This window comes from Ischnura elegans, chromosome 5 (assembly GCF_921293095.1).
Source record: "Ischnura elegans chromosome 5, ioIscEleg1.1, whole genome shotgun sequence".
Lineage (NCBI taxonomy): Eukaryota > Metazoa > Arthropoda > Insecta > Odonata > Coenagrionidae > Ischnura > Ischnura elegans.
In genome coordinates, this window is record NC_060250.1 from 69,668,245 (window position 1) to 69,692,327 (window position 24,083).

Below are 24,083 nucleotides of genomic sequence, written 5' to 3' on the forward strand. Positions count from 1 at the left end.
TCGAAATTTGAACGGAAAGATCGATTACTCGATAACTCGACGGAACTTTTCTCTAGAAACAGCTTGCACGAAACATGTTGATAATACGTAAAGAATTTTCGTTTTTTTTCACCGAGTAATTGGCTCCATGTCTCCCGACGCTTTGAAGAACGACCTGCTCTTCATCCTCAGGGTATCATCTGAAGAATCTTCTGTATTTCTCTCATTCAGAATATCCCCTCAGGATAAAGAGAGAATCGTTCTTCGACATTCCGGGAGACATGGAGCCAATTATCCGATGGAGAACCCGAGAATCACTGCTCTAATCACTACTGAATCACTATCACTACTTGATACTCCGGGAAAATTTAAGATCTTACATGTTTAAAATATATTCTAAAAATACTCAAAATATACATTTAAGACGAAAAAACATCCCAAATAATATACTTAGAATACATGTGTGAATTATTGGTAGTAAAAATTTACAAATGCACCCACGTTTTAGTTTTAGCACCGCTTGGAACCAGTAATTTTTTCTTAGAAAGATCAACTGATTGCGATGCTTTCTTTACGATCGAGGTTGTGCTTTCCAATTTTACTGGCCTTAAATAAAAGTTTTTCATTCGATACGGATGACGATGATGATCATAGGTCTGTAGTGACGTTGCTGAGATCAAACGAAATGGTCAAGATCGAAGTCGACAAATCGAGTCTTGATAAGTCAAGTATAGATGCTGTGAACGAGGTTTGAACCATTGCTTCGACCCGAGGGTTGGCTTGGATTGATGAGGATAGAAATCAACCCATACTAAGCCTTAGATGTGTGCATATCCACATTCGGGGTTGATGGGCTTGTTCCCTTCCCTGGGACCTTTGTATGGGTGTGTCCGAAGGCTTCACCCAGGATTTTAATCCAAAACGCTTCGATCAGCAGCAAAGCGCTATATGCCAATAAGGCTACAACTCTCCACATTTCAATCATATACAGTCAACACGGTTTCTTTTGCCGTCTGTGATTTACCCTGAAAAAAATTGCCAGTTTTTTTTCGTTTCACTGTTTATTTCAATATAATCGTTTACAAGAATGAAGTAAAATCGTTCAGCTGTTATGGAGACTGTTTAAGGCGAAATTTTTTTTGATCTAATATTTACCTACCGTAATCAAATTCACCATATTAGAGCACTTTTGCTGGTGTATTTTAGTTATTGACTCAGGAGTTGCTGGATTATCACAACAATTTCGATCTGGAAGACATGGATTCGAAACATACAGCTAATCTTTTCACACCAACATGCTTCTTCCCTTTCACATAATTCACTACCTGTTTCATGTATTTTGTTTCAGGTCTTCCTTTTCCGTTCTTGCCACACAATTGTCCCTCGACGATTGTCTTCATCAGGCCATCATGTCTAAAGATATGGCCTCTAGTTTTCGTTACAATGTAGTGATTTTATGTAGGGTGATTTCAGTGACGTCCTTTTTATGTGATTGACCCAAAGGTATTAATGATTGATGAGGAGGTAACGTAAAAAAAGGTTGGTGTTTGTGTGTTAGGATGTAGTGGAGATGGAGGAGGAGGGAGGCGTATTGAAAGTGAGGCGGTGGGAATATTGTGTGGGAGAATGGGCCGTACATACCTCTCCAGGAGACTATCCCACTCGGGAGCGCATTCTTCTCGAGGCCTTCCCTTCCCCTTACCTCACCACCTGCTCCGTCAACCCTTCCTCCATTCGCCTCGCCGCCTATAAAGCTTCCTACATTGCGTAAGGATGTTTGATAAAGACTCGTTTGATCGCTCATAGCCGCAAAGAGGTTTCTCAAAAAAATCATTCCATTTAGGTGTGTCTTGAATTTCTGGTACAGAAATTCGTTTGAGTAAAATTTCAGCCACATGATCGTATCTTAAATATCGTATGTCAGAATACCAGTCCTCAAAAGACAACATTTTATGTAAGATTATATGGCTCAAATTTTACTCGTACGGTTATCTGAACTAGAAATTCAAGATACGCTTGAATGGAATGATTTTTGAGCTAGGGGCTAGGAGGGGTTGACATGCGGTGAAAGCTGTAACATAACCCAACCGCCATCTTTTAATAACGTATCATTTTATTGTTACCAATTGGTTGCTAGAACAAGCAATGGTGTAACCAATCGGTCTAGTTGTACTCCCACGCATCATATGATGCATAAATTCAACTGATTCAGACGCGATATGGTGGAAGTTCGACATATTGAAATAAAGGTTAGTTGCACTTTTCCACAATTATTTAGCTTTAAGGGATTTCACCGACAAATCCAGGTACAGTTTGGCCTGATACACAGTGATAGCATTCCGAAAACATTTAACAGATTCAGGCGTGATGTAGTGGAAGTTTGACGTATTGAAATAAAAGGTAGTTATGCACATCATATGATGTCTGGGAAACAGTGAACCTGAGAAAGCATAGGCCCCAGCAACAGAAATTATTTGAATACACATTCCATTCCAATATTTTTTATTTATTGTGACTACGTAGGTTTTCCACGGTGTTCAGGTTCCAATTTCTCCATGTTTCCGGTGCAACCGCGTGGGTTTGTTGGTGATGACAACAGTTTCGCTGGCACTGCTGCCAGCGTCTTCAGGTCGAAGATGATGCCGGTCCACGATTTTTGTTCACGATGACATTAAGTTTGACGACGCCAAGATAATAGTGAAAGAAGGCAGATATTTTCCCAGACTCATCCGCGAATCCATTGAGATAGCCCGGACGGACAATTTTAACAGAGACGACGGCTACCATCTGGATGCCCATTGGAGGAGGCTCATTAGGCGGACCAATAAGAGAGCGGCAGCCACAACTGGCGGGACTGACCCCCTATATAAGGAGGACAAAAATCGTGGACCGGCATCATCTTCGACCTGAAGACGCTGGCAGCAGTACCAGCGAAACTGTTGTCATCACCAACAAACCCACGCGGTTTTTTCTTTATTGATTACATACTTGCATATAAATCGTGTCGCTCCCTTTCGGGGTATCCTTTTTGTTTCCTCCCTGTTCACATTGAATTGGATTGGTCTCGCGCTAGGGTCCTCGGAATCAGTGCCGATTTTCTTTTCTAGTTAGGTTATGTAGGAATCTTTGTTCCCTCTTCAGTTTGTCAGAAGCTCGCTGATCTGGTTAAATTGCATCCACGAATTCCAAAACACCACGGGTCCATTCACTCGCTTTGAGGAATACCACTTCCTCTGTAGAATTTCATAGCTACCGGAAGCATTGTTGCACATTTTACCCGTGGATAGATATTACTTAATGCATTATCCATTCGCAGAAAATTAAATTAAAAATATTATAGTAGCCACAGCGATTAAGAAAAACTGTTCATATCAGATTTCTGACAAATGGACTCGAGTCGCTTTTGGAATCATGGCTTCCATTTTCTTGCAAATTTAGAATATCACGAGTGATGGTCAAGACATCAATTTTTTTGCAAAAATGGCAGAGGTTAAATTCTCTTGAAAATGTTACTCCTTTCTCTTGTATCGTTTTTGTTTGAATCCTCCCTACATTCAAGCCACCATTGCTCTACCTACTTCCTCGAAAGCTTCCCTTCTACTGGGAGCATCTTTTGCCCACAATAAAAGCGACGAATAAGGAAACTTAACTGCAGCTCGGGGGGCTCTCCACGTTTGAGGCACCGTGCGTTTCATACCACGGACGGGCGAGGAATTTTATATTTTCTTTTTGCTCCTCTTGTTGCTCTCGCAATTTACCGGACTTAAAATCTTCCCCCCTTTGCTCCCCTCCTCCCCCCGCTTAAGCTGCAGACGCGTGTGGGGGTGTTTGGCCCTGGTTGTCCATCGCTATTATGTTAGACGTTATTTTTATGATAGAAAGAATTGTAGGTACCCTCGTACCGAATCCTCCTTTTTTTTGGGCAGTTTTGTGCATTTTCGGGTGTCTGTCTTGGCTTAAATTCTGCGTCAATGGATCCTGACGGGTGGAATCCTTGGAAATTTTTAATACAATGATACAATGAAAAAAGATTTTAAAGTTCGTATTACATTATAGTGCTTTTTATCTCGGTGCCCACAAAGGTATGGATTGAGAATAGGTGTATCTGAAGTATCCTCGAATCTTTCCATAGGATGAATAAGTTAGTGAATATTCATGATAAAATATAAAACAAAAAATGGTTATTTCCACATTTTAATAAATGACTTCACTTAAGACCATGGATTTGACGCACTATGTCATTTTCAATCAGCTGTTTCAAATTTACTTCAGATCTCATCTCTTCTAAAATGAAAGGCTCATGTTTGAAAATGCCGTACAAATTATAGAAAATAACTTCGCTTCGGGTCATTATTTTTGGTAATTTTGTTGAATGATGTGGAAATAGCCTTCTTCAAAGTGCTCGTTGCTTCCAAATTGCTTTACGTATTGGCTCTTGCCATTATTTGGAGTTAATTTGGAGAAATTTGAAGTATTAGTTCCCCTGAATGTCATCCTAAACATAAACTTGGTTAGCTATACAGTCGTTGTTATTCTATTGCCGGTATGTTTAGCTGAAGCTTATGAGCAGCATTTCTATCCCGCACAGAAAATATGCATTTATTCCTAATATCACTAGATTTTTGATAAATTAATTTCTAAGCTTTATGGCTTGATTTTCTGTTTAGTCTCATTCGCAATGTGAAATTTTCTAGATCTTCATGGCAGCAAAATGCGCACCTCATGTTTGGATTTCCTTGTCTATCTCTTAGCCGTCTTAGTTAATATATTACGGGTCCTCTATGACATATTTGTTCGAATAGAGATTAGGAATCATTCCGTTTGTGCAAAAACGTCTTTGCTGGTCTTTAACTCCGAAGCTTCGATGAAAATTTTCTCGGAGCCTCTTTTCAGAAGTTGTGGGAAAACATTGAAGTCTCTTGCTTCCCTTAGCCGCCGCAGCTTCGGGCAAGACTTCCATTACGAGGCATTTTATAAGGGTGACCTTGGCCGCCTGTGATGTTGGATGGGTAGTTTTTCCTGTATGCACCAAAGATGGCGGCGAGATAACGGTTAATGTCTTCATGGTGTCGTGATTTTTTTCCGCCCTTCGCGACGGCTCTCAATTTATTTGTTCGCCAACTCCCACCGCGTCAGCAAGCGTGATTGCTTAGGAGCCACATGTTTTCACATAAAGCGTCGTCGAGGAATTTACTTCCTCTGCTGTTCGAAAATCAGTGGAACGCGCATGTGCATGGAACCGAACTTTTCTCGCCGAAAATTCCATACCGCGTAGTGAGCGGTGGGAGGATAGTATTTTGTCGACAATTAGAAGTTATATAACGTGCGCTACTTATAATATTACTAAGGAAACATTTTTTATCCAATTTTTATCCCTGTCACCTCAAGTTTAATTTTTTGCTACGTGTGTTATCCAAAAATAAAAACCAAGTTTTCCTAGACTTTTCTAGCCATTGCGTGATAGTATTCAGAATAGAAATAAAATATCCATTTAATTTATTTACTTATTGGCAAATATCTTCATTGTGAGTTGTTTATGTTTGCTTGTATATATCAGCTAAATCGCAGTTTTTTAGTTCCATATGAGTAGGAACTGTGAAATTTGGATGTTTTTTGTAGATTTATTTTGAGATGGTTTTAGTTTTAAGGCGATAAATATATATGGTCAATGATGCTGGAAACCATGACAAAAATGGGGTTATGGGGTAAAAAAGGAGGGAGGAGGCTGATTGTTGGGTACATGGATAGAATGTGGAGTATAATAGGCCTCACTCTTAAAAAAAGGTAGAAATTACCTGTATGAATGAGGACTGGCCGGGATAATTTAAAAATAAAACATGTTAACGCCACTTGTTTGGTAGAATACCTTGAAAAGTTGTTATGTCGAGGTTGTTGTTGAGCCCCATGTAATTACTTTGAAGTGTATTTGGGGTTAGCCAAATAATAAATCTAATTGCCTTTTCAACGTTTCAACATTTTATGCGAGCATCACAAAGGCTTTAGCTTGAGTCAGTGCCTGTATAGAAGGCTGCAATACTTCAGTAGGTGTTGGGGATACAGTTTGAAGTATTTTTTTCCATAAACATCGGTTGCAACATAATTTTTAATGCACTTTGCAGTTACTATGAAAACGGTTTTTCTTTGGTATCCAGCCTTTTCGACATTTTATTTAATACTCTGCATTATAATGATGTTAAATAATTAAAAAAATTAATATTAGAGCTTAATTAAACGAGAGCTTTGAGCGAATTTCAACAATACGATTGCGCAATATCACCCATTTTGAGGTTAATTTTTTCAGAAATTTCTAATCGCACATTTCTTATTTCTTATAATTTTGTCTTACATTATATACATATATAATTTGTGATTGGGAAGAGTGTGCTAATGGCAGAAAGCGCGCCTAGTCGGCGTTGGGTGGGCATGTTTTGCAACGGCACGGCAGCGCTCCTCAGGAGATTGAAGCCCCTCGGGGAAAGGATCTGCGATTGCGGGAGGAGGAGGCGACGCCGGGTAACCAAGGAAGAGTGAGTGAGGTTAATCGGAAGAGTGCAGTCTTCCTCTCCTCCTTGCATTCCCTGGCCGCTGCTGTCCTTGGAGGCGAAAAGGAGATACGAGATCTTACAGACCTCTTCTAGCGTTACATCTTTACGACGCAAAACGGCTGCAGAAGGAGCGAGCGTCTTGCGACTGCTCGATGGTTGGTTTCTTGGGGATCTCGACTATCGGCTGGGTAGAGGGAACCCACCATTTTCCATCCACCCAACAGGGAGGAAAGAGATTTCTGAGGAAAAATATTCCCTCTCGATTGGACTCGAAAACCTGGATAATACGCGCCGAGAATAGCCACGATTACACGTAAAATATTTCTCTTCTTCGGATTTTCTAATTAGTATATTGACGAGTAATAGTGCCGAAAAAATTCTGTTTTACGTGCCTTTAACATTGGATTTTAGTGCTTTTCTTGTTAATCAGTCGTCTGAAATATATTAAAATTTAAAATAATAATAAATAAAATTATCATCGTTGTTTGATGGACTTTCATATGTTTACCCATATGTTCATATCTTCCCCTCCGAAAAAAGATATGAACATATCGCATAGCACTTCAAAATCCGGAGGAGGGAAAAGCTTAGTAATTTAAAACTAGTGGTTAAATTTCTATACGCCATACGAAAGACTATTTTTTAGCCTGGTAGGGTGATCAACATATTTCATGAGTAGAATTCTCGTAATTCTAGTGCTATTGCGAGTAACTTCGCAAAATCAGGTTTACCGCGCCGGTTTCCGAAAAAGTCGTTTTTGGGCGCGGCAATGCCCAATTCCCCCTACAGCTAGAGTGGATGGACTGCATTTAATGTGCATTTTTTCCGTTTGGCACCCTTGGCTCTTGCGATGGCTTCGGTTTGGCTAGGTCGGAAGAATCCTTTCCGCCTCTGTCATTCGCGGTGCTTGGGTTTTACGTTTATGCGGGTAGCAGTGAGTACACGTGCATGAGTTACACAACTGCATCAACTAGTAGTTCAGAGTGATTAACGATTAGCCCAAGTTGGCTGCCCTCCGACTTCTTTAATAGATTGGGATGTTCTAAGTTTGCCAGTTCCATTGAGCATGCCACTCCTATGCGAATTGTGGTCTAACGGTCTAAAGATTGGTTTACGGAACTCGCTATATCCTTTGGGAAAGGTGAACTCTATTGGACTGTTTTTTTTTATGATAAGTGTCCATCTTTCTACGGGGAAATCACGAATTACAGAGATCTGAAGAGCTAATAACTCATGATAACCATCATTTTTACCTGCATTGAGGTCTAATTATGATTAAACACCCATCTCTTTGTATTATATCATTCCTAATTCAACGAAGATTGGTTGAATATGTAAGATATGGATACTCTTCAGCAAAATCCTGCTTCATGAATATACAATGCAATGGGAGGCTATTTTTTGTGTTTTTGATTTTTTATGATGTGAAATGTGTAAAACATTTGAAGAATAGTCATGCAATAATCGAATTTGGTGTTAAGCATGAGCCCATAGAAACAATTTTCGTTTTCAATGAGCCAAAGAATTCTCATTCCGACTTAAATTTCTGCCGTTACAAGTGCCAATTTGTTTATAATGTTGGAGTCTCTTCTGTGTTCACTCATTAGTGAATACTTCTAGTTTCTCATTCGAGTGACTTTCGACGATTTTTTTAAAGTTTGGGCTAACCAACCGTCGGGATTGTTGAGCGTCTGTAATCTCAGCCGAGTGCTTTAGCCTTTCTCACTTTTACCTCCCCGTGTCCATCAGCACTGCACTTCCTATGCACCTTCCTCTTTCCTCTCCATCTCATCCTTGCATTAAAGACGCTCAACTCCAAGCCGCTGTTTCTTCAAGTCTTATATCCCCGTCCAATGCAAGAACGTCTTCAAGGACACATTTAATGCGCCGACGCCGGAAGTATTGCCCTTCACCATCTATTGGAGCCAAAGGCATCCGACCAGCTACCCACCTATGTTGCCGCTTAGGCCTCGGGTTGATTACGAACTCGTTGCATTCGCTTAGCGTCGTTTTCGATGTATTTTCCTCCCTTTCAGAGCTCCTTTGAGGAGATTTGGGTATTAAGGCCATTATTCTGAAAAGTGATCTGCCAACATTTCAAGGCCCTTATGCCTGTGATCGTTGTGTTTGGCTTCCCAGTACCTTTCATAAGACCGTTTTACACAGGGCACGTAATTGCACAATCTAACGTGTGTACGAAGGCGTAATCAAAGTTGCGTCGAGTAAAGCAGCGAATTTGTAGAACGCATGCTAGAATGCTTGGATTCAAGATGGCAAAGTAGCCCCTGGCCCAATTTCTTTCAAGCATTCTTACAATTGCACGCCATATTGAGAAAAAACTGCTGTTCTAAACTTCGCAATTACGTACCCTGTGTACTACGGCGTGTACGAAGATGGTTGTGGATTTGTTTTAGTTCTATTTTTAATGCTCAAAATTGAAATATGTTGATTCAGTTATCTGAAAGTATCTGCAGCCTTCATGATCAATGACGGTTAAATCAGCCAAATAAAATTGTAAGGGAAGTGTTTGACATTAGATGGCATTAGTTTTTACATTTCAGTAGCTAAATGTCGCGATTCAATATTTTTTCGCCTGAATACATTATTCTGAGATTAAGACCTTATTTAGGTGTTATTGATCCCCCGTGTAGAATCCTATGTTGCGTATATTTAATACGTTCAACTTCTTATTAAAAAAATGTATTTTGTTGTTTCCAACTCTGGCCAATACTCCAGAAAGAGCATAAAATAATCCTTTGTTTCCCTAGATTTATAGTTATTACGCACACTATTAATCATAGTTTGGCGTAAACCCTCTGACATGATGCTTTCTGCTGAATTTGATGAATTTCCTTATTTTTAACGAATGAATCCCATCTTCTTCGAATGTAACTCCATGTAAAAAATTCATAAATAATTAATTTTATACTTACGTACTAAAAATAAGTGTTTCATTCCCGTGGAAATGTTAAAATGCCACTATTTAAGCAGTCCAATTACGCTGTGTATAAGTAATGAAGCCTCTTTTATTTGTCCACGTATTATTTCAACGATTTATCACCCTTAGAATTATCCCATTGGGAGCTCTAGTTCAGCTGACCTCATTAATGCCCTATTCGCTCGCAAAAGCCTCCTTCGAAATTCTCATTTTTTTATTTAAGGTGGTTAGCGCGATGACTGATATTCTCCGTCTTCGTCCGGAGTTCGTCGCGGTGCGGTTCGTTGTGGTGGAAGAGATTTGATTCCGCTCTGGATCAGAACTCGATTGCGTCTCCGTAGTATACAGGCCCTCAAAATGGTGGTCGGCCCTTCCTTGTACCTTCCACCGCTGTCTAACCGTCCGCCTGTCTCTTTCCACTTCGCCTGGGCCAAAGTCCCCTCTTGGACGTCTTCGTCTTCTCCTTCTTCCCTCTTCGTGCGTTTGCGGCGTTCCCGGTTCGGTCGCTCCAGGGAGCAGCTCTCACTTGGTGGTGCTCGTCGCTTTCCTCAATGATCAGGTCTCCGTAGAAGTCCTCCTTTTCATGCTCGTCGGCGCTGCTCATTTGCTCGGACGAGTCATCTCCCGCGTTGCCGCTCAAGCACCCAACCAGCACGCTGCCTGCGTTCGTTTGAAAATCAAGGAAAGGATTATTGCGAATCTGATAGTTTACGTTTGGTTTTTGAGAGAAACGAAAAAACTGAGGGGATCACAAAACTTTATGCAGGGTGTTTCAGGAGGAATCTGCAAGGTTCAAGAGATGGTGGGGGAGACAATTTTAAGAATCTTTGTTCATAAGCAAGCAACTTAGTTACTGAGCTATGACAGTCCAAACCTTTTTTTTTGATGAACTTTGTAGCTCCCGAGAAAACGGGTTTTCTCGGATATCCAGCCTTTTCGCCATTTTATGTAATGCTCATGCATTTTTTAAGAACATTAAATAATTAAGACTGAATGAAAATGTGTGGTTATAATTGTCTGAAGCAAAAAAAAGTTTGTCTACTCAAACGAGAGCTTTTTAAGCTAGTATCAACGATACGATTGCGTAATTTCACTCATTTTTAGATTTATGGTTTCAGACAATTATAATTGCATATTTTCGTCCAACCTTTACTATTTTATGCCATTAAAATCAGAGTATTAAAAAAAATGTCGAAAAGGCTGGATAACCAAGATAAACCGTTTTCATGGTGACTATTAAATGGTATTATAATTATATAATCACATGGTAAAAAAGGTACCTTGCACCATCCGCCCTTCGGGCGATTACACAACAGTTAAAACCCCTAGGTTGAAAGAAGCATGATGTGACTTGCAGATTCGTCTTCACAACTGCTTCCATAATTTTCGCTTTGAAGTAAAACGTTTTGTAATTTGGATTTTAGAGCTGCTTTTTATCATGATCGGTCATGAGTTTTCGAAACAAATTATGTTACCAAATTATTCTTATTTCTTGCATTAAATTGTATAAAGAAATGTAATTATTACTTCTAGTCCGCATCTTGCTCCAGGTACTTGAACTTGAAGATCCTGATTTTGATTCCTTTCGGACCAGCTTGGAAGAGTTAGATATCTCGTACAGCGCCATCTCTCTGTTGCGGGTAAATCTCCGTTTGCACTCCGCTGTTTCCTGTGTTTTCGTCGGTTCTCTTGATGTTAGCATGCCAGTCATGCCTTGGTATGGAAGAGATCCACTTATGGTCATCATCTGGCTGACTTCTGCGTTACCTTGAGGTGAATCCTATTTCAAAGAATAAAATAACGTTTTTACTACCCACTGAAACTTTACTCTTTTAGGAGTGTTATTTTTTTCGTATATTGACGAGCTGGCCTATTCAATAGTATTTCGATTGGGTTATTACTCACTGGGGTTGTCATTTTGTATAGAATGGATGTGATCTTTTAATATCGTAAAAAAGTAAAATTTGAATCTCGACAGAGGAAAATATTGGTTGTGGATGATTTTTTGCGTCCACGGATCATGAAAAATGACTGAGAAAACTGAGGTAACGTGTTCCCAATTATCAATATTTTATACATTACCTTTCCTCCTGCACCTCTTTTGACTTTCATCTCTCTTTCACCATCTCTTTCCTCCCGGCCAGTCTTCTTAACATGTTCCTCTTGCATTCTCTCCACGTTATCCAGTAACGTTAAAAATTTTTCCATGAGGACGTCTATCTGTCCCTGGAGTCTTTGGGCGGTTCGTATTGAAATCTCGCCCGACGTCGTTGATAACTCCCCAGCTGCCCCCGTGCCATCGCTCGTGCTCTCATCCGAATGACCATGAGTGTTGGTGTTCGAACGGGCCGTCAGAGAGAAGCTCAGTGGCCTGGGTTTGTGTAGGAATTGAACTGAGAGAGCCTCACTTCCCTCGGGTCGTAATCCGTCTTCTTCATTTTGCCAGCCGCTTATTTCCCCAATGCTCTGCCAAGAAAGTAACTCGTTAGCAAACCAGGCAATCACGCTACATAATGGCATAATGCAGTTTTAAACATACAAATACTTATGCGATCAAGATACACAAGGTGAAATACACATTTTCGCAATAAAAATGAACGCATTTTACTGTATATAATATCCTAGGGAAAATAAATCATTATACATTGTTTTCGATAATTTCTAGTATAAGCTATTATTCAAATGATGTTTTAAATAAGATACGAATTTAGTGTTCATCTTTTTTGAACATCATTGCCACGAGATTAGTGAGTCCTCCAGACTCTCTTGTTTTACTTGTGACACAGACTTCGTATGTTCTGGACGTATTTGTAAAAATTATTAATTTAGGTTCTCGGAGACAGATAGGGCGAAAACCGCCTTTATATTGTCTCATAGCATCCTGTTGTTGGGCCAGCGTGGGTGTTGGACTGTGAAACTAGTTCCTTGAATGAGTTTTCTAAATCAATATTTTTATGATCTTTCTGTATGAATTATACCCTCCTAATTTCGGAATAGCTCTTGCATATAATTTAATAACCCTCATACTTTAATATTTTTCAAACTTTCTATCGATTCAGGCGTTAAGTTCGACATATTGAAGTCAAAGGTAGTTACTATTTTACACAATTACTTAATTCCTACGACGCGATCCGAATCACTGAGCCATCATCTGGTTCAAGATCTGTCACAAACTAACTTATTGTTAGAGCAAGACACTTGCACTAAGTTATCTTGTGCATTTCAACGGTAGGTTACTGTCAACTTTTGTTTAAGCGCTTAACCCTTAAGTAGGCGCACCTCACTTTGTAACGTAAGTGGGCGCGTGGGGTCTTTTAATACCCCATGCGGAATTGTTTATAACTTCACCAAATTTGTTTATTTTACATGCTATATTTTACGATAGATGCTGAATGTTGGATAATTCGACTTAAGTACCTTTAATTATTTCCTATTAGTTGAGCTAATTAATATGATCTCTTTTCCCCTATTTGCTTATTTCACTATGTGCGGGTACATAACTCATGTATTTTATCATTTACAAACGTTTTAAATGGTACATAACATTTTAATGCAACATGTTTTTCTCTAAAGACATTATTTTAATAATTTTTGCTGAAAGAAATAATTTATATTGTTATTATATAGCAAATGTTTATGTCGAATTATGTTCACTTTTTTATCTCTGAATATCATACTTTAACATCTAGGGAGTAGTTCATTATCGACTAAAGATGTATTCAAATCAAAATATCAATTGTTCAGAATTTTGTTATATGTAAACAATTTTTTTCTTATTTATTTAATTATTAGAACATATTTTTTCAAATCGCAATTTGAAGGGCTTTATATAATTATATACTGCACATAAAACTTTATACTCTGTACTAATATGGAGGGTTACAGCAATAATTTCAAAAACAATGAAAAATTTTAAGTTAGTCATTTATTATTTTCATTTAAATGATCAAAACAATGAGGGCATACAGTTTTCATATGTTTTAAACACATAGTTTTTGAACAGCGGTTGGTTTTTTTGTCCATATTTCTAGGGCAAATGGTGCACCTAGCTCTTATTTGCACATCAAACTCACTGTGCCCCGAAGATGTTGACCCTGAAAGTTTCAAAACTTTCTCACGAAGAATTGAATGCTGCTCTTTTCCTAATCTGTGCATGAACGAGTTCTCGACCAACCTCTCTCAGAAATAACCGCCGAACCAACTTACGTTCGGCATTATTGGACATATAAATTACTTGCGCGTTGATGCCTGCGATATTTAGAATCCTAAAAAACATAACTAATGGCCAACGTTTGCAACGTCTCGCAGTGCTGTACGTCGCACACATTTCGTCTACAGTGTCCACTCCTGACTTGGTATAATTATAGTCAGTAATGATTTCAGGCTTACGCATTTCTCCTGATCTGTCGTCAATTGAAGCATCATGATGCATAGAAGAAATCATTATAGCGTTCCGGTTTTTCTTCGGAATGTAAGATAAGAGTGTCAAGTGTTTCTGAAAGGCAAAAATGCTAGTTCCTACAGCTCTTTGCTTAGCGTTAGATAATTCTGGCGGAATTTCAACCTTGTTTTTCCTCATGGTACCTAAGTATGTTATCCTTTTCTCTAACAAGTCTTGTACCAAGGGAATACTGCTGAACCAATTATCAGCTGTAATATTTCGTCCAGTGCCTGCCATTGTTTTCGCTAAACGCTTCACAACATCGCATGGCCGATTTGACAGGCGGAAAGGTCCTTCTGGTTGTGTTCCAAGATAAACTTCCATAGTCTTTGTGTACATCGATCTGGCATCCGTCAAAGTAAAAACTTTAATCCCATATTTTGCCGGCTTGCTTTGAGATGAACTGACGAAAGGGACATTTACCTCGAAATGGAACCAATTGCTCATCAATTGTAGTTAGCTCTCCTAAATTGTAATATTTTTCACAGTTAGAGGTAAAAGTTTCAAAAACATTACGGAAAGCAGTGACTTTGTCATGCTCACGTCTTTGTGGTCTGTTTTTTACGTCATCAAAGCGGACGCAACGCAATAGGAACAAAAATCTTTTCATACTCATTGTAGTATAAAATATTTCGATTCCAAACCCGTCTCTATCCCATAAATCACGGATATTTTGATGTCCAGAACGAATTGAACCTGACAAAATAAGAAGACCTATGAAAGCCTTCATCTCCTCTTCATCAGTCAATTTTGCATCTCGATCTCTACTGAATAGCAAAGCAATCTCTGAGATGTAAATATTTGTGCATATGGTCACTATACTTACAGTAGCATCATCTAAAAATAGTCTGTAGCATTCGATAGGGGTTTTTGCATTTTTTTGCCTGCAGTAATGGTCCCGACGAACTAGACACAATGTTCACTTGTGGGGTCCTAACTCTGCGTGAAGGTGGAAGCTTTTTCCAACGCGTTACCTTATCTTTTCCAACAAAATCTAATGAGGATGACCTATTGAGAGAGTCGTTGGCACTACACACCTCATCATCAGATGCACCACTTTCTTCTGTCCCCGTATCATGTTCCGACTCACTAAGATGATCCTCTTCCTCCGAAGCAGTAAAATCTCTTTCATCCTCGGAGGGGATATCCCGAAGAAGGTCAAGGATGCGGTTTCTTTCTCCTTCCTCTTGCTCATTCACCTTGTCCGCGAAGGGCAAACTCAAATATTTTTAGGATATGTGTCGAATTCGATGCCGGCATGAAACTGATAACAAATAAACAGCACAAATAAGAAATGAGTCTAATCAAGAGTAAAAAAGAGTCGTTTCAGGCGTGATGTGGTGAAATAAAATAATTAAATAATACTGGCAATTTGCCACAAATAAATCTTTCCTGATGATGAAGTATCACTTCGAAATCGGTCGTAGTAAAGATTTCTTTGTGGAAATTGCCAATATTATTTAATCTAATCAAGAGTACCATAAATGTACAAGCGCTTCATATACATACCCTGGATAGAAGAAGAAAAATCAGCGGGTTCCCGAGATACTCCGAGGAAGCTTCAACTACAGTCACAGTTTTCTTGTTCACTCAAGAAGTGTTTCCCCTGCAAAGCACCGTTCTCTTCACGGTAAGAGAGGAAGTAGTTATGGGTACGAGCATAAACTACCTTACTAAATCAGAGGAGGAGGGGGTCATCTAAAAGCCTACGGTTGGTTAGGAGGGAATGATAGGGTGAGGGGATTCTTTCAAAGTAAAGCACCTATTTTCTACAATGTGTCGGTTTGATTTTATCCCTCCTCGCTTTTGAATCTTCGATTAATAAATTGTAATACACGAGAAAGAGCGCGCGGTGTTCCTCTGACTCCGCAAGATTCTACTTGATCTGGATATAACTTAACCATTCCATCTTCAATGTTGCAGGCCTTCGTAGCGTCACATTGCTTACATTTTAATTAAATTTGAACCCACTATTAGGTTAAGTAAGGATCTCATGACCAGCACTTAAGTTAGAAATGAGAGGAGGGTAGCGTACAAGGAAGACGAACGCACCACCTGGCGTCCCTGGTACACTACATTTGTAACGTTGGTAGGCGCGTGGGGTCTAAAAAGACCCGAATGCTTAAAAATATTATTTTGCGTGAAATTGATCCATTAAAAAATAGAGGTTTTTATTTATCAGCTGTATGTAGGTGTCCTAGGAAAGTACTAAAAAGGTCAACTTCGAAAGCAATTTTTGTTATAAAATATTGCGTTTGCTACACCCATGGGGTCTTTAAAGAACCCGCGCGCCTACTTAAGGGTTAAAAATTAAGTAAAGAGCATATCTTACCAGCGTATCGACATTTGAATCCACTTTTAATGATTTTGATTCTGCTCTGTTCCCATGAAGGAGTTTTAACTTTGACACATTTTCAATCAATTTTGAAAGCTTGCAGCTAACTGCCCTCATGCTCATCTTCATGCTCTTTACTGTACTTGTTCCTTCTTTACTTGATTGGCTTTCTAGACTATCGTTTGTCAAAGAAATTTCTTCCTCCATCCCTCTGGAATTATTCATATGGAGCTTATCCCTTTTTGGATATTCCTTAGATTGATTGCCGCATCCTAAAATTTGGAGGTAACATATTTATAATTTTTATTTCAATTCATATTTCAATTTCATTATTAAATCAATGATCATTAAAAATATATCTCAACAAAATTATGAGGTTATCATTATAAAAACCTGGAAAAAATATTTCTTTTTGGAAAATCGCGCAATTGTTGGTTTAATGTTTTTGGAATGTGGAAGTATTTAGAAAGTATGCAATGTTTACAGTTTCTGTAATAGTCTTTGTCATTTTAAGTTCATTATTTTAAGCCGTAATATTTTAATTGTTGATAACTTTAAAACCTACTTTAATGTACCTAAAAATTATTTCTTTCCGATTGTTGAAGGTAGTATCAAATTTTACTTTAACATTCACATCTCGCTTTTCAACGCTTCGCTATATCATATTTTGAAAGACGATGAATTAAAATTTTTATATGCGGAATAATTTTAGAATTAATATTAATTTAATGTTAACTAGCAATGGTGTTGGTTTTTGGGAGGCTGTTAGTCTGAAATGGAAGACACACTAATTGTATTCTAAATTGAATTCATGCTTATTTGATTGCTGTAGTAATTCTAATGGTTGGTATTGACTGCTCATATGTCATTTTCTTGCATCTTTCTTCGTTAAATTATTTGCTTATCAAAAATTTATTTATAAAATTAAAGTTATGAACAAACCAATCAAAATTTGTTATTTCTCAATGTTTCACTTATTTAAACTAATTTTAGGAAATTATGTGGCTTTTAAGCGTGCAATATAGCCTCCCTACAATTACTTAAGTCAAAAATATGCCGGTGGGCATCAGAGAAAATGCATTACGGGAAATATTAGTTATAAAAATTTGTAATTAATTTCACTCTTGTAGTTTACGTTGGGTGCTGCAATGTGTTACTGGTAACAGAATATGTATTTGGTCGTTTTTTTCTTAGAGGTTTGTGCTGCCATGAACTTAGGGCTATAAATTTCCGTGTTCAATGCAACTTAGTATTTTTACAATCCTTACCTTCAAGGCTGGTTCTTCGAGCAAAGTTGAAGCATTCTGCTCCGTCTCCAGTTGACACAGCTTTTTGGTTGGAAGTTATTATGCTTTCCATGACAGACTTGGACGATTCCCCCTCTTTCCTCGTTTTCCTTTCGTTCGTTTGCTCATAGCCCTCTGAATATCCATCCACAGCTGCCCCCAACACTTGCCATTCTTCTACCTTTTTTATGGCAGCTTGTGTGACACCCAACCCACTTGGAAACAACTCCAGGTCCCTTTGCTTCCTTGGTGCGGCACAGATTGGAGGTTTTCCTGTTACCTTATGTGTTTGTTCGCCTATATAAGGTCTATTAATATCGTTGTGAGAAGACTCTCCGTGAATCGAATCGGTGGGCTTGCTTTGTCTAGAGAGTTTCATATCCCTTTCAAGCTCTTTGTTAATCATTGTTTTCATTATAACACCATGGTCTCTTGATAGTGAATGATTCCTTTTTTCGTAGTTTTTGGCCGTTTCGGGGTTTTGAACTCGATTCACAGGTTTTGTTTGTTTATTATTTCTCCTATTGATGTTTACCCTGTGCGGAGTACATTGGATGGCTTTATTTCCTTGTTTTGAATAACCTACTTGGGAAAATTGCGTTCTTTTTTTCATTATCGGTGGAATTTTCCTCGCCTCTGCCGAACTAGTTGTGCTTCCGGCATCCTGGGTTGCATCCTTTGCGTGCTTAACGTCTTTGTCCATTGGTGATTCATGTTGGTGCACAAGACGTGGAATCATGGATGTGCGTGTGATGGGATTTGATTTCTTTTCGACGATCGGTGCTCCGTCATTCACTATCGCGCTCGTTGAGTTATAGCTCACCTTTGAGTTGGACGGTCGTTTTAATTGGCTAAATCCTTCGTCATTTATTGCGTAATCGGTTTTCAAAAGGCTGCTCGGACTTTTGGAATGCAGGCCCTCGTTATATTTTGTTCCGTCCTTTTGGCTAGCTTGTGTGCCCTGTTTATTCTGCGTAGATGAATTGATCGAGGTACTACTGGCACCATCATCCGAATTGGTGTTTGCTCTTTCGAGATAATTTTTTGTGTGAGCTTTAGTAAAATCGGATGCCGTGGCTCCTGGTGACTTCGAAGTGCTTGTGCTTGGAAATGAGCCCTTCCGATCTCTGCATTGCATGCTTACGTTAATCCTCCCTTTCTTCATTAAACCTCTTTTTGAATCGATTTTTGTATTATTTTTCGGCGTTTGATTTTTACCAGCGCTAATGAGAGATGCGAAAGTCAAGAATGAATTTCTTCGTTCTCGTGTCGCTTTGTTACCACAATAATTTGTGACCTGTCTGTTTTTCATTTCCAAGTCTAATTTGTTAATTTGGCTGGATTTCTCTTGATTGTATACTCTTCCATCACCTTCATGCGCTCTTGGAAACGTTTCCGTCCCATGCTCTTGATTTTCAGTGGTCATCCATGTCTCTACATTGCTTTCATGTCCATTTACTTTTTCTGCCTTCTTTATTTTTTCTTCAAGGTTTTCATCCTCTTTCCAACTCCAGCGTGGAAAATTTTTGCTGTCAGATAAAGCATTATGTACGTTGCAAGTTGCGGTCATACTTTTATCTTCATTATATGTGGTCCAAATTCTATTTTCTCTAGTATTCTTTTGGCTATCGCTGCTTCTATCATAACTAGGTTCGCTCTTGGATTTTTTTTGAAAAAAATTATTTTGTGTGAAATTTTTTGTTGATGTAGCGGTTTCTTTTCCATACGTACACACATCTTTGTAGCGCGAACTTTCGGCCGGCAGTGTTTTCTTTTCACACTGGTTTTGCCAGTTGTGGACTTTGTGAACAGCATCCCATGAACATGATTGTGTGTTGATTTTGATGCTTTTCAGTTCATCTTTGTACGTATCAGTGCTAATTTCCTTTTCTCTCTCAAGGTTATGCGATTGTACGTTAAACGATGTAGATGTCTCCCTCGTATTCTCAATTCCTTGATTGCTTTGGCTTTCTCTAGTAGAATTTCGCTCTATTATATTGCCTCCTCTTGGGTATTCTTGATATCTATTGCCTTTTCTGGTTCCTTCTCCTCGTCTACGCTCTTGGTTGATCTGTCTCCTCCTCTTTATTCTATCAAATGTCTCGGAGTCCGAGAAACAATTCGTACTCGTCAATTTATTTCCTTTCCCTTCATTTAGTTCTCTTACCATCACACTTTTGCTTGCGTGTGCATGAAACTTATGGTTAACACACTTTCTCGAATAAACTGGGGGAGAAGTTATAGTTAAAGGATTATCGAATATATTGCCTTTCTTCTTCGGTGTAATTTTTGGTGACCAAGGATCTGTAAATTGTGGTAGCTTCTGCATCGTCTCGGCGTCGACTGTTGAAGACGCATTAGATTCATTTCTGGTCAATGCATTCATTGTATCCCCTCCTTCGCATTTATTGATGCTGCACTTTTTATCGAGACTTTCGGCGTAAGTAGGAAAATTTTGTCGCTCAACGTGATTGTTTAGAAAATTTTCGTGGAAATCATTTCTACTCCTGAGGTCTTGGTGATTTTGATTAAACGTGCTGTTTTCTCTGAAATTTTTGCCGTCCGTTTTTATTTCATCATATTTTTCTTCTTTCAGTATATATTCATCTTTCTTGAATATCGAGTATGGTATTTTAGGTCTGCGTGCGATATTTTCTCTCTCATTGATTGCTGAGGCACCACACTTCTTCCCAATGGTGTTCGTGGTGGAATATTTCGACCTCAAGAAGTATTCAATATTGAACAGCGCCATTACGCTTTGATCTCTTATATCAAACTGCCCCACTTCTTTTGTGCTGCTTTGCCCAATGCCAGATTCGTGTCGAGAAGCATCTTTGTGTGGCTCATCCCCCAATCGTGAGTCTCTTTCATTCTCAACATTGGTTTCTTGCTCTTGTGACTCCGAATCGGGTTGATTTTGGTCGATTTTATCGGAAAAATTTCTTTGGCTCCCAGGAATTTCTTTATTTTCTTCCTCACTCGACTTATATGATCTCCTACCCTCCGATTCTGAACTGCGTTTATCATCTTTAGGTATAATTTGAAAATTTGTTCCCTCCTTTTCTCCCCTCTTATATTCCTCATCTGTCTCTTCTTCGTTCCCCTCCATTGAAGTCCGTGGCGCGAAATTTCTTTTTGCAGATTCTCCGTTTGCTTTTAGCCCATTAATCCTCTCCTCATTTTTGCTACCAGAATTTATCGTAGAATGGCTTCCCTCGAAATTCTTTTCACTGTTGATTCCCATGTCTGAGCAGCATCTCTCCCTTAATTTTTGATTAACTTTTCCGCGAGTATTTTTGCTTTCAACGTCGTACTCAGTGGACCGCGCTTCTTCTATTTGCTTCGGATTTTCTTGTGATCTTTCGCTTTTATCGTCTTGGGTGCTGCTCTTCATCGAATTTCCCTCCGCCACGCGTGCCATTTGCATTTTTCTTTCACTTGATCTTCCCTTGTTTTCTTCCTCCTCTCTGTCGTTCTCCATCACCACCGAGGAATAGTCGCTGTCTTCATCATCAGACCTGGGAGGTTGCGCTGAGAACAATCTAATGGAGGCAACTCTTTTTATTTTTCGCTTGAGACACTCCGGGAGATCGAGTGACCAGTTGGATTTGCGCGGTGACATGCTCCACTTACTTTTCCCATCGGAGTCCCTCGATTCGGCTTCACTTTCCGCTTCGGAGTTATCACCCGTGAATTTTACTCTCCTGGTACTATTTATAGCGGTGTTTTTCATACCCGACAAGACGAGGCCGTGAGTGCTCTGTTTCGTTTTTTTCCCTTGGAACATTATGTCACTCCCATCCGTCCATCTGCTCACATCCGAATCGCTCCACGTCTTGCACCTCCTGTAGTGTATTTGGCCGCGAGAGTCCTTTTCCTTCACCCACATGATGCTGAGTGGGGTATTCAGGTTGTCCTCTGACGAATCGGCTATTCGTATTCGTAGTTCCTTGATTCTAGTCTTTGAGCATTTGTTTACTTCATCATCCGTCTGAACGGAAACTTCGTGCTTTTGCACATTTTTGCGGCCGGATTTGGTATTTGATTCTTTCCCTGAAATAAATAATTGATCTCAATTCAATTCTTAACTGTATGAAATGTTTAGCTCCGGGGCCGGTAACCTTGACCAAGTTAAAATATTTCGTAAAAACCAAGTTGTGTCGCCCTTTTCAGCAACACCAATTCAAGCCTGCGGGCCGTTGGTTGCCGGCACCTTTTTAGCCCTTGTTGTAGCCCTTAGTTTATTGATGTAGTCTTTCCCAGTTATCAGTGAAATATTCAAGGTGAAATGTTCTTCTCGTTATTAGCATTAAAGTGGTCCTAGCTCACGATAATCATTACTGATACTGATTCTTTCATTCATTTGGTTTGCGTAATGGATCAGGTTATTTTCTTCCTTTTTAAGTACAATCAAACTACATTTTCTGATAATTTTAATGAAATAAATCTACATAATGTAATTTGTTTTTGTGTAATTGAGACAACCCGCCAAAATTTAAACAGGACGCTGCGTCCTAAGTAATAGAGGAATGTGGCAGTTTACCTTTTTTGACTTTATCGTCGAGCATCCTTTTTATATTGAGTCTACTTAGAATGGGTGTTGTATTTTCCGATTCAATTGGTTTTTCTTCTTTCTCCTTCTGCCGGTTTTCCATCTCTCTTTGTTGCTTCTCCTTCTTTTCCTGCTCCCTGGTATCTTCTGCATCTATGGTACCGATAGAGAACACCACTTTTGACACTGGAAATCCCAATATACCTCCAGTTTTGGGACATTTCGGGGGCATTTTGTCCTGAGATATGACTTGAGGCGAGCCGTCATCCTTTTTTTCACCTCCATGGCTGGTACTCTCTTCTTTACACCCTTCTGCGTAAAGGCACAAAGAGTATTTAATAATCAAGTAGAATCATGAAAATTTGCTCTAATGTTGAATGCTTACATGCGAATACCGTGTCATTTCTCACTGGTTCCAATCTCTCTTGTTTTAGTAGTATTAATGTAGTGAACATGCAATGAATGTAAAACTGTCTAGCACTCACCTTACAAGCATTTATCTTTTCGTATGCATGGGACCGTTCTGCCGTTGTAATTGTTTATTCTAAGTTCTCTTAATTAATTTATTTGCACTATATTTTGACGAATCAAGGGTTCTGCAATTTCTGTTTGTTCTTTTGTTCACAAAGTGAGGAAACTCTACATTTTGCGAGAGTCTGCGTAAGGCGTGCATTTCTGAGAGGAAAAATTCGCGCAATTTGTTCATAGAGCATTTAATTATCTGAAGTTTGTATAATTCAGACCAAATCACATCGGCAAAATCTTCATTTGAGCTGGAAGATGACTATGCTTATGCGTGAAATATTCGAAATGAGAAATAAGCTTTGATTTAGTACTTCGTTTTTCTTAATTATGGACTACTTTAGTGTATTCGGCCCTTATCGACGAGTGATTGATTAATTCTCATTGTGGCTACTCTCTGCAATAAGGAGATCAAATTTAAAAACTTCCTCAGTATATCTTCGGCTAACGTGGTTAAAAATGCGTGACCGATTATGAAAATTAATTTTAGAAGGAAAACGATGCCGAACACCGACACTTTTATACGCATATAGATTCCTTGAACTCTTTCTTAGGTCTAAAATCATTCTGTCATCCTATCGTATGATTGTCATAGTTAATCTTACGGGATTTCTTATCATTTTATTCGGTTTTCCTTGTTAATAAATTGAATTATTGCTTGAAAAGACTGATACAATTTGCTCTTATATTCCCAAACTTTCTTACTTATATTTTTTTCAATGAAACAATTTGTTCATGCCACGAATAATATGTGAATAAACATTTGAAATGGGTGACTTTAGAACTTTTTAATGAGTGGCCTGGAAACTAGTAAACGCGTAACACAATTTAATGTAGCACCAGTGATTTTTATTCTTTACATTCAGCTGCATATGTGCTGTGCGCTTCCTGACCCTATTTTATTTACCCCACGGAAACATATGACAGCAAATCCTTTAAATTTTCTCACAAACCTATTGCGTTCATTATATCACTTAAAATATTTTCTAGGTTTTTTTACTGTATGCGCTGCGTAGTCGTTTTATAATTAATCAAAAATTGTAATTAATTGTCTTACCGTCTGATTTTGATTCCGCTGGTTTATTAACATCCTTGGCATTCACAGCTCCCATCAACAAAGCGTGTGTCCTTCATGTATGAGAATCTTGGGCTGTTATTCAAACGTTCCTCAGGTGTTAAGATGCCCATGTAAATGGCCATCTTACACATATTACCACCGGTGAGAAGGAAAGGAAAAAGACACCTTCAAAGTTTTCGCTATGTTTTGTTTATGTTTTGATTCGCCGTCTCCAATGTAACGAGTAACATTGTTGGCATCAGCTCTTTACGATTTCCTTCCATTTCCCTCGTTTTATTTTAAGTATCTGTAAAAGGATTTACCACATTCAGCCACTTAAGAAAATATCAAAATAGGTTCGAGTTAGTTCTTATATTCACATATACTGACTGTCGCGTGATTAGTACGTGCTGATTTCACCTCTTTTG

The 24,083-nt window shown here is 38.8% G+C and overlaps 1 protein-coding gene and 1 long non-coding RNA gene across 3 annotated transcripts in view; one reads left to right on the forward strand and one right to left on the reverse strand.

Annotated features, from left to right (window-relative positions):
- LOC124159034 overlaps positions 1 to 24,083 on the forward strand; it is a 250,000-nt gene that overhangs the window by 189,395 nt on the left and 36,522 nt on the right. The window lies entirely within an intron of this gene.
- On the reverse strand, positions 9,535 to 23,865 carry LOC124159033. Of its 2 annotated transcripts, none has more exons than XM_046534521.1 (7): positions 23,656 to 23,865; positions 22,068 to 22,388; positions 17,507 to 21,577; positions 16,236 to 16,510; positions 11,545 to 11,928; positions 10,990 to 11,242; positions 9,535 to 10,122 (listed from the first exon to the last, which is right to left on the reverse strand). In XM_046534521.1, exons 1-7 carry the CDS (start codon positions 23,708 to 23,710, stop codon positions 9,857 to 9,859), a joined length of 5,625 nt encoding a protein of 1,874 aa, XP_046390477.1. In that variant the 5' UTR covers positions 23,711 to 23,865; the 3' UTR covers positions 9,535 to 9,856. The 2 variants fall into 2 exon arrangements, with proteins under 2 accessions (XP_046390477.1, XP_046390478.1); XM_046534522.1 differs by lacking the exon at positions 9,535 to 10,122 and adding an exon at positions 10,763 to 10,852.

Excerpts from the sequence above, each read along its gene's own strand:
- LOC124159033 (XM_046534521.1), bottom strand. The coding sequence starts at position 23,710 with ATGGGAGCTGTGAATGCCAAGGATGTTAATAAACCAGCGGAATCAAAA. Across the intron at positions 22,389-23,655 it reads AGCGGAATCAAAATCAGACG|AAGGGTGTAAAGAAGAGAGT; the intron begins GTAAGACAATTA and ends GCCTTTACGCAG. Across the intron at positions 16,511-17,506 it reads TCGAAGAACCAGCCTTGAAG|GATGCGGCAATCAATCTAAG; the intron begins GTAAGGATTGTA and ends TCCAAATTTTAG.